General features: G+C 47.2%; 3 protein-coding genes and 2 pseudogenes across 10 annotated transcripts; 1 reads left to right on the top strand and 4 right to left on the bottom strand.

Moving 5' to 3' along the window:
- Positions 1-12: 12 nt before the first annotated feature.
- On the bottom strand, positions 13-648 carry ric8b (annotated as a pseudogene).
- A 174-nt stretch (positions 649-822) lies between these two features.
- CR17438 lies at positions 823-2127 on the top strand (annotated as a pseudogene).
- A 15-nt stretch (positions 2128-2142) lies between these two features.
- Positions 2143-5177, bottom strand: ric8a. 2 transcript variants are annotated; one of them, NM_001298119.1, is made up of 2 exons: positions 4968-5177; positions 2143-4902 (listed from the first exon to the last, which is right to left on the bottom strand). In NM_001298119.1, the coding sequence occupies exons 1-2, from the start codon at positions 5046-5048 to the stop codon at positions 3262-3264; spliced, it is 1722 nt and encodes a 573-aa protein (NP_001285048.1). In that variant the 5' UTR covers positions 5049-5177; the 3' UTR covers positions 2143-3261. The 2 variants fall into 2 exon arrangements, with proteins under 2 accessions (NP_001285048.1, NP_572550.2); NM_132322.4 differs by having other exon boundaries at positions 2675-4902.
- Positions 5178-5391: 214 nt separating this feature from the next.
- CG17754 (uncharacterized protein) lies at positions 5392-10925 on the bottom strand. Of its 6 annotated transcripts, NM_167187.2 has the most exons (7): positions 10782-10925; positions 10316-10717; positions 7774-8817; positions 7487-7694; positions 7306-7428; positions 6996-7232; positions 5543-5717 (listed from the first exon to the last, which is right to left on the bottom strand). In NM_167187.2, the coding sequence occupies exons 2-7, from the start codon at positions 10573-10575 to the stop codon at positions 5625-5627; spliced, it is 1965 nt and encodes a 654-aa protein (NP_727331.1). In that variant the 5' UTR covers positions 10576-10717; positions 10782-10925; the 3' UTR covers positions 5543-5624. The 6 variants fall into 6 exon arrangements, with proteins under 6 accessions (NP_001285047.1, NP_727331.1, NP_001285046.1 ...); NM_001298118.1 differs by having other exon boundaries at positions 5392-5708; positions 10316-10925; NM_001298117.1 differs by having other exon boundaries at positions 6421-7232; positions 10316-10925.
- A 382-nt stretch (positions 10926-11307) lies between these two features.
- Dsor1 (Downstream of raf1) lies at positions 11308-14003 on the bottom strand. 2 transcript variants are annotated; one of them, NM_078543.4, is made up of 4 exons: positions 13437-14003; positions 12164-12803; positions 11644-11970; positions 11308-11572 (listed from the first exon to the last, which is right to left on the bottom strand). In NM_078543.4, the coding sequence occupies exons 1-4, from the start codon at positions 13544-13546 to the stop codon at positions 11459-11461; spliced, it is 1191 nt and encodes a 396-aa protein (NP_511098.1). In that variant the 5' UTR covers positions 13547-14003; the 3' UTR covers positions 11308-11458. The 2 variants fall into 2 exon arrangements, with proteins under 2 accessions (NP_511098.1, NP_001285044.1); NM_001298115.1 differs by having other exon boundaries at positions 12164-12794; positions 13437-13716.
- Between the last annotated feature and the right edge of the window lie 5 nt (positions 14004-14008).

Here is a 14008-nt window from a genome sequence, read left to right as displayed (position 1 = left end):
GATCTTTTCTATCTATTTTATATTGTAACTTCTATTGGGTTTATAAAGACGGAACGTTTTTTCGTACAAAAACCCGCAGTGATCCATATTTTTGTGCCAGATTGCCTTGAGTATAAGGAACCGGCACTGATGATTGCGCAGCTCCTGACCAACCTCAGGTCGTTGACTAACGTCCCGCAGCGGCGGCAGAATCTCCTGGCGTAGATAGTGACGCATAACTCGATCGCTGCGCGCACATTTCACCAGCACGGTCAGCACTGGGGAAAGCAACTCATGCGAGCTAGCCTCGGCCTCCTGTTGGGCCAGAGATTGCCTTAGGTAGCGGAGTAGCACGTCCAGACTCCGAACATTGCGCTTTTCGAAGCACTGCGAGCAGCACTCACGGGGTTTGGCTCCCGCTCCAGCTTCTGTATCTTTTTCCTTCTCGTTGTCCAGCTCTCTTTCCTTGTGCGACTCCAACTCGGCATTGGAGCAACGCAGGGTGAGTTCTGTCAGGCAGCTGCCGGAGATGTTTGTCAGCAGATTGATGGCGTGTGTGACGACGGCGCGATCCTTTTCTGTGGCCAAGTCGCCGAAACGCAGGAGCAGCTCGCAGATGATGTTCAGCTGCTCCTCGCTAACGGAGTCTTCGCCCAGCTTGTCGTCCAGCTACTTGGTCATGTAGGTGAGGCCATTTAGATCGATTTGGAGGCGGTATCTCAGTCAGTATTCTTCATTTCGAACCACAAATTTCATTTAATCACAATAGTTTTAAAAATTCCTGTCTGTGTGGTATGAGAATGTGAATATTCAAAATTCTAAGTGTGCCTTTAGTTAAGTGTAATATTAGTTCCATGACAGCAGACCCACTAAACCCAGCCCAACCATACATATTAACATAATTCACATAACTGCCTGCCGAATCACAAATTTTCAACTCATCCAAATCCCACCACATTGCAATGAGTGCCAAACAATCGACCACGAGCCCGGCGGAATGGAAGAAGGAGCCATCTTCCGTCGAGGTGACCCAGTCGCGCAAGAACATTAAGCTGCTGGGCTCTGCACATAAGGCACAGTCGAAGGAGATCAACCACATGGAGTCTGCAGTTAAGAAAGCCTCTATTGCTTCTGCTCCTCCAGCTGCAGCTCCTCCTGCTGCTGCTGCTACTGCTCCTGCTGCACAGCGAAAATCTGTGCACATATGCCAACACAAAAATGCGGCGATCCAACGGGAATTGGCTGCCGTGGCGGCCGCGGCAGCCGCGGCTCGCCAGAAGAAAAGCAAAGTGCAATCGCAGGCACAGTCTCAACGTAAATTCCATACCGAAGCGAAGGCCCATGTTCAAACTGCGATTCAGACCCAGAAGGACAACATCAAAGATAGCCCTTCAAGGATGATACAATGGGACTCTTGTATGATTCCAAAGAATCGCTACTCAAACAAGACGTGCCAAGAGAAGAAACCCAAAGAGAGACACCATAGCATGTTCTACTTCACAAGGGATAGGTTTCCCTCAGAAGCGGAGCATCGCCAGCAGATGGAGATTTTGCAGAGGGAGGAAAGGCGGCAGATTAACCGGGAGCTCAAGCTAAAGGAGAACCAGTGCCGCCGCATTGAGGCGGAGAGCGAACCCTTGAAGATAGAAGAAAAGGTGTGTGGGCATACTGAAAAGAAGGCGGATGAATCGTTGTCGAAGGATCAGCAGAATGACTCGATAAAGCTGATCGGATCGGAGCCGGTGCATTCCCCGGGGCGGGACAACGACAGCAAGTATGCCGACTACTTTCTCAAATACACCCCCCCGAAGCAGAAGGAAAAAGATCTGGAGCGAGCGAATGAACTCCAGCGGCACGACCGCATATACGAGCTGTTTTGGTTGGATGAGCGCAGGGAGGAGGAAAAGTATCGCCGAAAATTGGAACAGAATGACCAAGAAGAAATCCCAAATGACTGCCACAAGGCGTGCCGCCATCGCCACCACAAACCCAGCTACATTGCTCGCTTCGATCACATGAGGCCCATGGAGGGCGACATTCAAGAGGCGGACTCCTCGCCGGAGAGGAGTCGATCCTTATAACTCTGATTCAATATTAATAATTAAAATTTAGTTTCAAAGCATTATGAATCGGAAAATATGTGGCTTGATTATTATAGCATGACCTTGATTGATTTATTTTATTGTTAAGCTTAGGATAGCCGTACATTTAGACTCGCACAAAAAATATTACTATGTTTTGATGTATATAAGTTGATCTACTAGTATCATCGCTATAGCAAATTGAACACAATAAAGCTCTAGATAGGATTTCTTGTATATAGATCAAAGACACGTAACTTTTAGAAAGTTTTGGAATTATTCCTTTACCCTATTATGCGGAATTTACAACATAGATTAGACATGGACATGAACAATGTGCGGATGGGATAGTTGGTTGCATGGCCGTGTCGACATCCACAACTTGATGGCTCTTCAAGTGCTCCTCACTGCCGTCTGTCATAGATAGACTTTGTAGTTCGTTTAGTTCGATTCTAGAGCTATAGTTAGTGTTACACACATGCAACATCATTTGTAATAGAAAACTGAGAATCGGAATAAGAGCTTTCATTCCTAGATCCTAAGTGTATAATTGGAATTTTATAAATATAATACATACATGCACTTAACTATTAAAATGAAAAGTCGTCCTAGTTGTCCTATAGTGTGGGCGTGTATTTAAATGAATTCAGATTTGATGTTCATCTGCTCCCTACTTCCTGAAATTGGAAGACCCCAACGATTGTTTTGCATTTAGTTATTTTTTTCAAGCCGTACGTTATGGGATGCCATGGTATCAACTTTAAAAGTGCGAACAATTCACGGGACAACAAAATAACAACGAAGTGCGTAATAACTTAATAAGTACAACGTTCTACATGGTTAATGGTTAAAGAAATTCTGTAAAAGTTGGGAGACCGAACTTATCTACGAATTGAAGCTAATTGGATAGATTATAATTATTTTAGCTAACACTAATAATAATGGCATTTAGACAAAAGCTGATCACTGAAATCAAAGCCAGATTGGATAATTTTTGGTTAACAAATTGTAGGTTATAATGAGATGTTCTCGAATATGTGGTATAAAATATATAAACTATGTAAAAAAAAAAATCTGCTTTTTGAACACATTCGAAGCTACATTCGACAGTAAACTTATGGAATAAATGCAGAGTTTAAGGTGATTTTTTGGTAGCTATTTGGAAGTTGTGCCATAGCAGATCCCGCAATACATTTGTGGCTTAGGTTTTCCGCTTCTGGTCGAGCTGCTGCTGCGGCAGCTCCTCCTGCAGCTGAAGGATGTGTTCCAGCGGCTGCGGGCGCCCGTCCTTGTCTATCATCGCCGGCTTTACGATCCCGCCCTGACGCAGCTGTTCGATGAGATTGACCAGCTGCATAGCCTCGTATTCCTTCTGCTCTTCGCTTATGTCGTCCAGATGCGACTTGCTGCGCGGCTCTACGCAGCCAAGGACTGGATTGATGCCCTGCTGCTGCTGCTTGTACTCCTCGGTGTCGCTGTCCTCGCTGTCGGAGGAGTAGTCGGTGCCCTCCACTCGCCGGCAGTCGAGTATACCCCGCTTGGCAAAGAGCCCGGCTGCGTTGCCATAGCCCGTATATTTGATCATCCTGCCGACATTTTCTTTGCACAGTACGAACAGCAGTTCGGCGGACAGATCTCGTAGGATCATCGCGGGCAGTGTAAGGAACCGACACAGATGATTGCGCAGCTCCTGACCAACCTCAGGTCGTTGACTAACGTCCCGCAGCGGCGGCAGAATCTCCTGGCGTAGATAGTGACGCATAACTCGATCGCTGCGCGCACATTTCACCAGCACGGTCAGCACTGGGGAAAGCAACTCATGCGAGCTAGCCTCGGCCTCCTGTTGGGCCAGAGATTGCCTTAGGTAGCGGAGTAGCACGTCCAGACTCCGAACATTGCGCTTTTCGAAGCACTGCGAGCAGCACTCACGGGGTTTGGCTCCCGCTCCAGCTTCTGTATCTTTTTCCTTCTCGTTGTCCTGCTCTCTTTCCTTGTGCGACTCCAACTCGGCATTGGAGCAACGCAGGGTGAGTTCTGTCAGGCAGCTGCCGGAGATGTTTGTCAGCAGATTGATGGCGTGTGTGACGACGGCGCGATCCTTTTCTGTGGCCAAGTCGCCGAAACGCAGGAGTAGCTCCCTCAGCACTCCCGTCAAATGCAAGCTCTGGATTTCGTATTCGTTGGGGCTCTTGTCCGGAGCACTGGTCACGTTGAACATCACCTTGAGCAGTTCGCAGATGATGTTCAGCTGCTCCTCGCCAACTGAGTCTTCGCCCAGCTTGTCGTCCAGCCACTTAGTCATGTAGGTGAGGCCATTCAGATCGATTTGGAGGCGAGAGCGCGCCGCTGGCTCTAATGCAGTGAGCAAGAAGAGGAGCTTCATGTCGTAGTACTCCAACGCACAGGGATGTCGCATCGAGGACGCCACCCTCTTCAGGATTGCATCCAGGCAGTGTTGCCGCAGGCACTGGCGCCTGCAGTCGGAGCTCTGGTAGACCAAGTTGCACAGACACTTAAGTGCTTCGGCAATCACCTCCGATTGGGCCTGGCTGGGCTCCAGCTGGGGCTCCTCGCGTTCCTCCTGTTTAAGCTCGTCCGGCGTGGCTGGCAGCTTTAGTGAGCCGGCCTCAATCCTAGCCAGCTTCAGCAGGGTGTTAACCTCCTGTTCGATGTAGTTCGTCTGCAGGCTGAACTCGTCACGCGTTAGAATCCTCACCGTGTTCAGGCACTGCGTATGCAGATGACTAAGCCGCTGGTCGTCCAATATGCCGAAGATGGCCAGCCACAGTTCGTGCCACAGGTTGTCTGTGCGGAAACTGTCGAAGACCAGCAGATCCGCATTCTACGGCAGAAGGAAGGGTATATAATCTGGTTGAATCTTCGGGAGAAACCGCTGGCAGTGCTCACCTTTGTGTTGAATTCGTCCAGGATGGCGGGAATGTGGTCCGCCTCCTTGGCCTCTAGTCGTTTCAGGTGCTCCGTTTCCATGTCGCCAACGGTGGCCGTTCAAAGCTGTCGTTGAGTTCGCTTTTTAGGTCGTTTAAGTTAATTTAATTAATTTTTATAATTTCCGCCAGTGTGACCGCACCTTTGCCGTTCTAATCTAATATACTACGGGGCGTTGCCAGATATCTCAACCATCGAATGCCAACTATCGGTACGCCCTTACCACTAATATTCTAAAAAAAATCGTATTCCAATCAGAAAGTTAGATAATTTAAATATATTATTTCAAATATTTAAATACAATCAAGAAACTTGAAGTTACCCATTTAAAAGAGCAATCCCCGCTTAACCGACAAAATAGTATTATTTTATATGTTCGGTTTTTCAAATGCAGCGAATAACCGTTTAATTTTCGATTTTATTACAAAAAATACATATCCAGTGTATACATTTCGCAGTGTATGTTTTGTGTAAAAATATATATATGTGTAAATATAAAATAATACGTAATATTTGGATTGTTTTTTTTTTTTTTTGACAAGTTTTCTTGTGTTTTTTCTTTTAGCTTGGCTTAAATGTTTATAGTTTGCTTTGTTTGTTGTCTTGTCTGTCTAGCATTTACATGTTATAGTAGTCGACAAACTCGACACATCTGGGACGCCTATTATAGCAGATTGGATCCAATCTCACTGGCTTCCACTTCTTCTTTTTCTTTAATTTTTAAATGCAATCGAAGGGAAAGGGAAAAGAAAGAAATAAAAACATAATAAACAATTAGAAATAAATGCTCGCTGTACGCACACACACATCTAGTATTTACTAAGAATAATATCGGTACAAAATGACGATGCAAAAGTCGAAATATAATCATTCCATGGGACAAGTATTTACTAACTAAAACTAAGCAATTGCAGTTGTCTTTTTGATTGTTTTCGTTCGTTTTTTTTTTTTTTGATTTTGTTTGTTTTGTTTTTCTAATGGTTTCGCACACTTCACATGCAAAAATGAGCAATTTTGGTTTTTGGAATTTTGGCTTGGCGCAGTCTTGTCAGGATATAAGTATGTGTATACGATTTATGCATATGGAATGTGGGCCCGTCACCGGTGCGAGCGAGATGGCGTGCAGTGTGTGAAGCGTACGACACCATGGGGTGTGAGTGGGATGGAAAATTTTTAGAAACTAGGGTATCGTGTAAAATACGTTGGTTAATTACAGCTAGGGATCGATTTTAGATTGGAACTGGAAGCCTCGCAACATGCACTTCTTAAATCCTATGAGATTTCACTGATTTTTTTATTTTTTTTTTGATTTACTTATTTTTAGATTCAAGCCGAAAAGAGCAGAGTTATGGGGAAAATACTGGGTTGGGGTGTGCGGTGCGGAAAGTGGGTGAGTTCTGGGTGTATGCCATACCACAGGGAATCATGTCAGAACACAGACGAGAGCGAGGCGAGGCGAAGGTGAGCTGCAGTTTCAAACTTGCCGGGTTAGGAAACACGAGCAACAACCACGAGCAGCTCACAGCAACAGTAACAACAACTACTATAGAACGGGTGCAGTGCTCTCTCGCTAAGTGCATCGCTTTCAGACCACGCTACTTATAAAACTACTTTTGATTATTGCCTCCTAAAGTTCCTTAATATCTACAAGTAAATGGAAATGCTTTACATGAACTGGTAAATTTGGGAAAATATCTTTTGTAAACGTGGAATGTTTGGATTTTTAAGATTAATGCAAGAAAGGTATAAAATCTACAGTTTGTGTGCAGCATTAACTGCCGAGCGAAACATCTTGACAAATTTACTAACATTAAATGCAATTTATAAAGCTCTACCCAAATAATGGGTATCTAATAGGAATTTCGCGTATAAATTTGGCTGGGTGCTAAATGCAAATCGTTTCCAAACATCTGGCCCTTCTATCCGAAATAAGCGATGCAATTAACGAGCCTACACTGCAACCGAAAGTGGATTGGGTTTGGACTAAACTGTAGCACTGGGCGGCGGCTGTTGAGCCGCCGGCGGTATGACATTCGGAATCGCCACCACACAGGCGCCGGCCCTTGCGAAAGCCATGGGCGCCAGCTCGTTCCATCCATTGCGCACCGGGTCGTACTCCTCGACGCTCTTCAGCGCATGATTGCCATCGTAGCCGCCGACGACGATCAGGCGATCGCCCAGCAGGGCACAGCCGATCGCGTCCCGGCCCAAAGCCAGTGAGCAGATCTGTGGAATGAGATGACATCGATTAGAAGTGAGGATGAGGTTGAGGGAACCACATAACCCAATCCCAGCTTACCAGAGTCCAGGTATCGGTGGCTGGGTCGTAGCGCTCCACCGTCTCCGTGCGGCAGACCATTGGATTGCTGGCCGGACAGTCGTGGCCACCCAAGGCGTACAGGAAACCATTGGCCACCGTCACCTGGTAGGGCAGGTAATTAAGAGAAAGACCACTAAGGATATGCTTAGAGGATACTCACGCCAACGCCGCCGCGTCTCCTGTTCATCGGCGCCAGTAGGCTCCATTTGTTCGTGTGCGGATCGTAGCACTCGATGGAGCGATGACAGACGGAACCATCACGTCCGCCCACCGCATACAGGCGACCGCCCAGGACAGCCACGCCGGCGGTGGAACGCATCGAGGACATGGGTGCCACATAGCTCCAAGTGCGCGCTATGGGATCCCATCTGGAAAATGTTTACTCAGTTGCACAATTATACATATATGTACATATCCATCAATTCATCAAATTCATTGCCCTCTCACCTCTCCACGGTGTTCAGGTAGCTCCAGCCGTCGTGACCGCCCACCGCATAGAGTGGACCCTCCAGCACCGCCACGCCCAGTCCATGACGGGGTGTGGCCATGGCATTGAGCGGTGCCCAGGCCATTGTATTCAGGTCCAAACTCTCTACGGTGTTCAGGGTCTTTAGCCCATCACGTCCGCCCACTAGGATCAGTTTATCCTCCATGACAGCAGCGCCGAATTGCAGTCGACGACCGGTCATGTGCTTCCACGGTGTCCACTTGTCCAAACGCGGGCAGTAGCTCTCGATGCTGATGGCGCCCTTGTGGGCATCCATGCCGCCGACGGCCAGGAGACGACCCACCGTGGATTTGCGCGGCGTTGTTCGCTCGGTGGCTATCCGGGATCGGCGCTCGGGCATCAGGTGCCACTTGAATGCCTCCATAACCAGCTGCTGGCACTCGTTGGCATTGCAAACGTTCTCCACGTGGTCCATGATAAACGCTGGCTGCAGTAGGGGCAGTCGCACCAGGGCCAACAGCTCCGGTATGTGCTGCTCACGGGCAGCGGAATCGTGGCGCACCCACGACATCAGACTGTGAAAGACATCCTGCTCCGAGGGCACATTGAGATCATCGCTGCTAAGCAGCTTGCCCAACTGATCGGCGTTCAGCTGGAAGAACTCCTGATTCTGGCACACCTGCATAAAGTACTGGCAGGTGTAGGCCTGCGCCAGACGCAGCAGCGTGGTGCAGCTCTGTTGCTCCGCAAAGAAGGCGAACCCAAGGCAGTTGGATGGATGGAGCTGGCGGGCCAGGAAGTTGCAGCAGGCGGTCACCACGGCATTCAGCTGCAGCAGACAGGCGGTGGCCAGCAGCGTCTCCACGGTGTCCTCGCGCATCTCAATGAACCCGGTGTAGCAGTACTGGACCAGCAGATGCAGTGCATCGCCGTGCACTTCACCGAGGGTCACCTCCTGTTCCTTGGTCTCGCGCAGCGATCCCGTGAACATGGCCGAGAAGTAGGCGCTCGACGCCGATAGCACCAGGCGGTGGGCGGGCACCCTGAAAGAGCCAAGTGAAATCCTTGAATTGTGGACACTTTCGCAAGAGTTAATCCGAAAAAAAATATTAGCTTGTGGTGTCACTACTTTCGTGACCGCAACTGTACGCTGGTGGGTTCTTTTCCCTTTGTTTACCATGGCACAGATCGACAGGTTTTCACGATCCAAAACCGGTTGAGTGCAGCGAAATCAAATAGAGCTGCAACTACTGCACTTGGATCGCGAATCGTTGTATCTGTATCTTTCCATGCTGCAGTTTTTGTTGCCTCTCCGTGGTGTTCGTCTTTGTTTCTGAGACGGTTACTTCCCTCTCAGTTGCGTTGCATCGCCATTGTTCGACGAACAAAAACAAAATCTACATAATGGGGACCCTCTGTTTCTCTTTCTCACTCTTTGGAGCTCGAAATGGGGATCTCTTTTGCTCCGTCTTTCTCTTCCCCTATCTTCCTATTGCAACAATGCGCACAGCAGCGGTCACAATAGAAGGACATTAAGGATTTCACTAGTATCTTTGAAACGGATAAATGCAAGTAATTTGTTATTTTTTCACTTTACCAAGATTACTTCCAATCAAGTTTATCCAAACCGATATCATTATTGATGTAATAAACAAATGGTCTGCTTATCGGCACATTTGCTGATAAGCAAACAAGCAAAAAATGAATGGCTCTAGACATAAACTATAGTGTAATTCCAAACAATGCAAAAATAAACGCTGAGAAGTTTACCATTAACGAATGCTAAGTAAACATGCAATAAAACTCGATCGATTGTCAAAATATTGCCAACAACGAATCATTGAGTATTAACCAATACTTTTGGATCTTTTTTAAACTTTGAACTTTTATAGATGCACAGCTAATTCTGTAGATATGCAGCTACTGTCAAAATAATAAAATTCACTAAACTAACTTTGTGCGTCAGCATGCTCACTGAGATAAGTGAATTAAAGCCGACCTAAAATGAGCAATTGTGCAAATAGAAATTAAGTATACACTCAAAAGTGAAAACCAGATTTGTTAAACTCTTTTTTCTTGCAATTATTTGTAAAACAGCTGTATTTGCATTTCTTGGTTGCTATTATTGTGGCCGCAGCTGCATTTCCTGGTTTTGCGTGTTGCTACTATCTTGCGTGTGAGTGTGCGCTGTTGAAATTGCGTTGGGGACAACACAACACAACCACAACAACAAAAAGCAAAGAGAGCAGACAAAGAACCCAAGTGAAGGTCAGCTGGGGCAGGAGGAGGGGAAGGCGGAGGTGGGTTAGGTGGTGGACGGGATAAAGGGGAAGCGGGAGGGAATCGCTAATGAACTTTCCAATTTGAAATGCCATATTCCATTCCTTTGTCTCCGTGGAAAGGGTATGGGGAATTGGCATTGGAAACTAGGAGTTCCATGATCCCGATCCCCGCTGCTTGCCGACCATCGTTCCAACATCGATCGCAGTGATGTGGAACGCCAGGAATCGTAGTTCCAGGATCAGAATTCAGTGCTCTCACCTCTTTCCATCGATGCCAGCGATTAGGACCACATCGCACAGCTGCTGGCTATCCACGTAGAGCTGCATCCGTTTGAGTATATTGTCCGCATGGTCTCGGCAGCGAAAGAACTCATCCTGGCTGCCCGCCGAGTTCAAGCTGCCCAGGCTGTAGTCCCGCGACAGCGATTCCAATGTGTTGTCAGCCAGCATCGATATGTGCCCGGATGTGGAGGCCGTCGAGTCCCGGCTGGGACTCTCCTTCTGGTTCACCGCCGACATGGTTCTTCTTCTGTTCTGGCTGTGCGCTCCTTTTCAGCGAAACGTCTGCATCGGATCACTGGCTGGAAGCAACTGGCTGGCGGCGGTTGGCAGAAGGCGGATCGTGGATCGCGAATCGGTGAGGCCGATGGAGGGGGTGGCGCTGAAAGGTGGATGCAACGGTAATTTGCAACAAAGAACGCTGCCTCTTGCCACAGTGCGCGTACGTCTGTGTGCTGTTGTGTTGGTGTGTTGGTGTCGCCTCCGATCTATTCCACTCGCGATCTTTGAATCGTTTCAATTGGCCGCGAATTGCGTGCTGGATCTGTAACTGTAACTGTATCAAGCTGCACGAGCGCCCGTGTATGCGTTTAGTTTATGTGTTTATATACAAATTCCACAGCTGTTGTGACACACTCTGGCCACACTGAATTGATTTATTTATTTTCTCACAGTGTGACCAAAATACACGCACATCCAAAAATACCTTCAGTATATTTTGTTTGAAATATATATTTTTTTGAGGGGATTCCCATTTAGATCGGCAAATACTTTTTTTTTTTTTTTTTGAATTAATGTATTTCATACAATGGAGTGAAGTCTGAATAAAAATGACAAAATTTAATTGAGATACAATTAATTCGCTTATGTATTCAACCTTTTGCAAGATTAGCAATAACACATTATAATTTTATGCATTATTTTAAAATTAAAGATAATCCTCCAATGCAAATAATAAGAACACCCCATCATACATGGTATGACTTCGATTTCTTTATTTTCGATTTAATAATAATAATAATAATAGTTCAGTTGTTTTTGCCCAGCGTCAACGCTCTATTGAACAAAGAGCAAGTGTGGATATGGGAGGATAGAGAAAATGGGGGCCGGAACGCAGAGGCGTCTAGTTGGGCGACGTATTACGCTTTGGCGTCGATGGCGGCAGGTCCATTGTCTTGCACACCCAGCCGGATATATCCACCTCCTCCAATTCCGCCTTGCGTATCCACGGATGACTCTGCCGAAGAATACATAAAACAACTTGAATATATATATAACTGAAGAAATGGCGACGTTTCGTTTGCTTACCAGCAGGGTCTTGAGATCTGCCCGCTCGTCGGGCTGTTTCTTCAGGCAGATGTCCACGAAGTCCTTGAACTCGGTGGAGAAGATCTTGTGCTCTAGCTTGGGCGGCGGTTCGTTTACAATATAATCCAGCAGCTCGAAGATGGCCATTGCCCTGGGCTCGTCCGTCGGCTGGCCGCTCTCCTCCGCATTGTCGGCGAATATCGACTCCAGGGTGGCGGTGTTTGGCGGCGGGATGGGGTACATGCCGATGGCCATCTCCACCAGCGACAGACCCAACGACCAGATGTCCGACTGCACGGAGTAGTGGGTGCCCTGCAATCGCTCCGGCTGAAACAAAGAGGACATTAGCATGTGAGTTATATAGATCTCTTATAGTTGGCTATATTTAACATCTGTGCATAGATGAGTGCCTTGTTTTGCTATTGCAATGTTCTTTTTTAAATACTTTCGCCGATTTCATCGACCTTCCGTTGTTTAATACACCTAAGTATAGATTTTGATTAGCTATCCAGTTACTTACCGACATATAGCTACGGGTGCCCACAAAGGAGTTGGCCATCGAGTCGATCAGTTGACCGGAGACGCCGAAATCACAGATCTTGATCTCGCCGCTGCTATTGACGAGGATATTGCTCGGCTTCACGTCACGGTGGATGATGGCGTGATTGTCGCGCAGATAGCTCAAGCCCTTGAGCACCGCCAGCGTGATCCTGCCGAGAATGGACTCTGGTATTCGACCGGCCCGCTTGAGGATCAGGTCAAGTGATCCACCGTCCATATACTCCATGCAGATACTGATCTCGCCGTCGCTGTAGAAGGCGCCGTAGAAACCGACAATGTGCGGGAAATTACATTCGTGCAGGACTTTCAGTTCGCGCAGGATCTGTTTCTTGATCGCCGGCTTCACCTCCAGATGGATCAGTTTCCTGGCCATGATCAGGTGTGTGTGCGTGTGCCGGACCTTCATCACCACGCCGCCATTGCCCGATCCGAGCTCGCCCAGCTTCTCCAGATCCTCGTCGGACAGCTCGCCGATCTTCTCCTTCTGGCTGAGGAACATCTTGATCCGCTTGCGTTCCGTGTCGCCCATGTCCAGACCCTCCAGCGTCTCTGTCAGCGCATCGATGCTCGTCTTGGGCTTCCCCAGCAAACTGTGTGTGCTTTAATTTAACCTCTTAATGAATTTTTGCGATCCAAAACGAAAATGTAAAAAGTGCAAGCAATGGATGGGATTTGAAAGTGGGGGATGGGATGAGGGGCGGGCCGAAGTTTCTCCTAATAATAAGAAAACTACACAAACATACACATCAAATTACATATGTATTGTGTTATGTTATGTTGCCTACATTTTGGTGCTCACAAAAAAATATACGATAAAGGTAGGACTATTAAATTATAATTTCTATTTATCTTCGAAACTGACTTTGTCATCCCGTTAATTAATCCAAAAAGCACTAAAACAGTTTACTGTATTTACTCAGTAAGTTTTTTCTCGCTGTGTACCTGTGCGTCACACGAAAGGAGCACCACCCACACCAACAAACAAAGAGAGAGTACCTGCTCTTTCACTCCGACTGTCTCTTTCTTTCCAGCTGGATGGGATTTCCTTGGATCAATTGATGGATATTAATTACCCACCTAACTCGCAAAACTACAGGATTATCTTACCACTGAGTAGGAAACCGAAAACGAGGAGTGGAAGGGGAAACAGCGAGGGAGGGGGGATGCGGTGTTATTGGAATGGGTGGCCTAAAAACCAGTCAGTTATTAAGGATATTATGTATAATATTTACTCTGTGCCCGAGGGGGTTTTGAATGGCGGCGTCGGCGCCACTGTGGCGGCGGCAACAGTTGCCTCCGTATTTACCGGCGGCAGCACCAGATTCAGCTTGTTCTTCGACATCTTACTATATATAATATATATCTCTCGATACCGTTATCCGTTACCGATAAGTTAAAGCACACAACAATAACAACAACAAAAAAAAACTAATAAATGAAACAATACAAATAGAGAGTGTTCCAGTGGAAACAACAACAAAACGCACTACGAACAGCGGCGTCCGACGAACGGCTGAAGGGTGTGAGGGGCGAGGGGCGTCGGCGAGGGGGCGTGCGAAGGGAGGCCAAGTGCGAATGTTTCGTTTTGTGTGTCCAGCCGCTGGTAAATTTGCACCAATTCCTCGCGTTGCGCTTAACTTTAACACACCCGAACCGAGCACACGAACAGCAAACGGATAGTTAATATTATTTTTGCAATAATCAGCCAAAATCGGCGACTTTTGGGTTTTTTTCGCAGACGGTGCGGTATGGCCAGATGTCGCGATTACCAAATACCGTTAATACACTCCTACGACTAAAGCGG

Source organism: Drosophila melanogaster, chromosome X, assembly GCF_000001215.4.
Source record: "Drosophila melanogaster chromosome X".
NCBI lineage: Eukaryota > Metazoa > Arthropoda > Insecta > Diptera > Drosophilidae > Drosophila > Drosophila melanogaster.
Note: the sequence above shows the minus strand (reverse complement) of the source record. Positions and strands in the feature narration are given on the sequence as shown.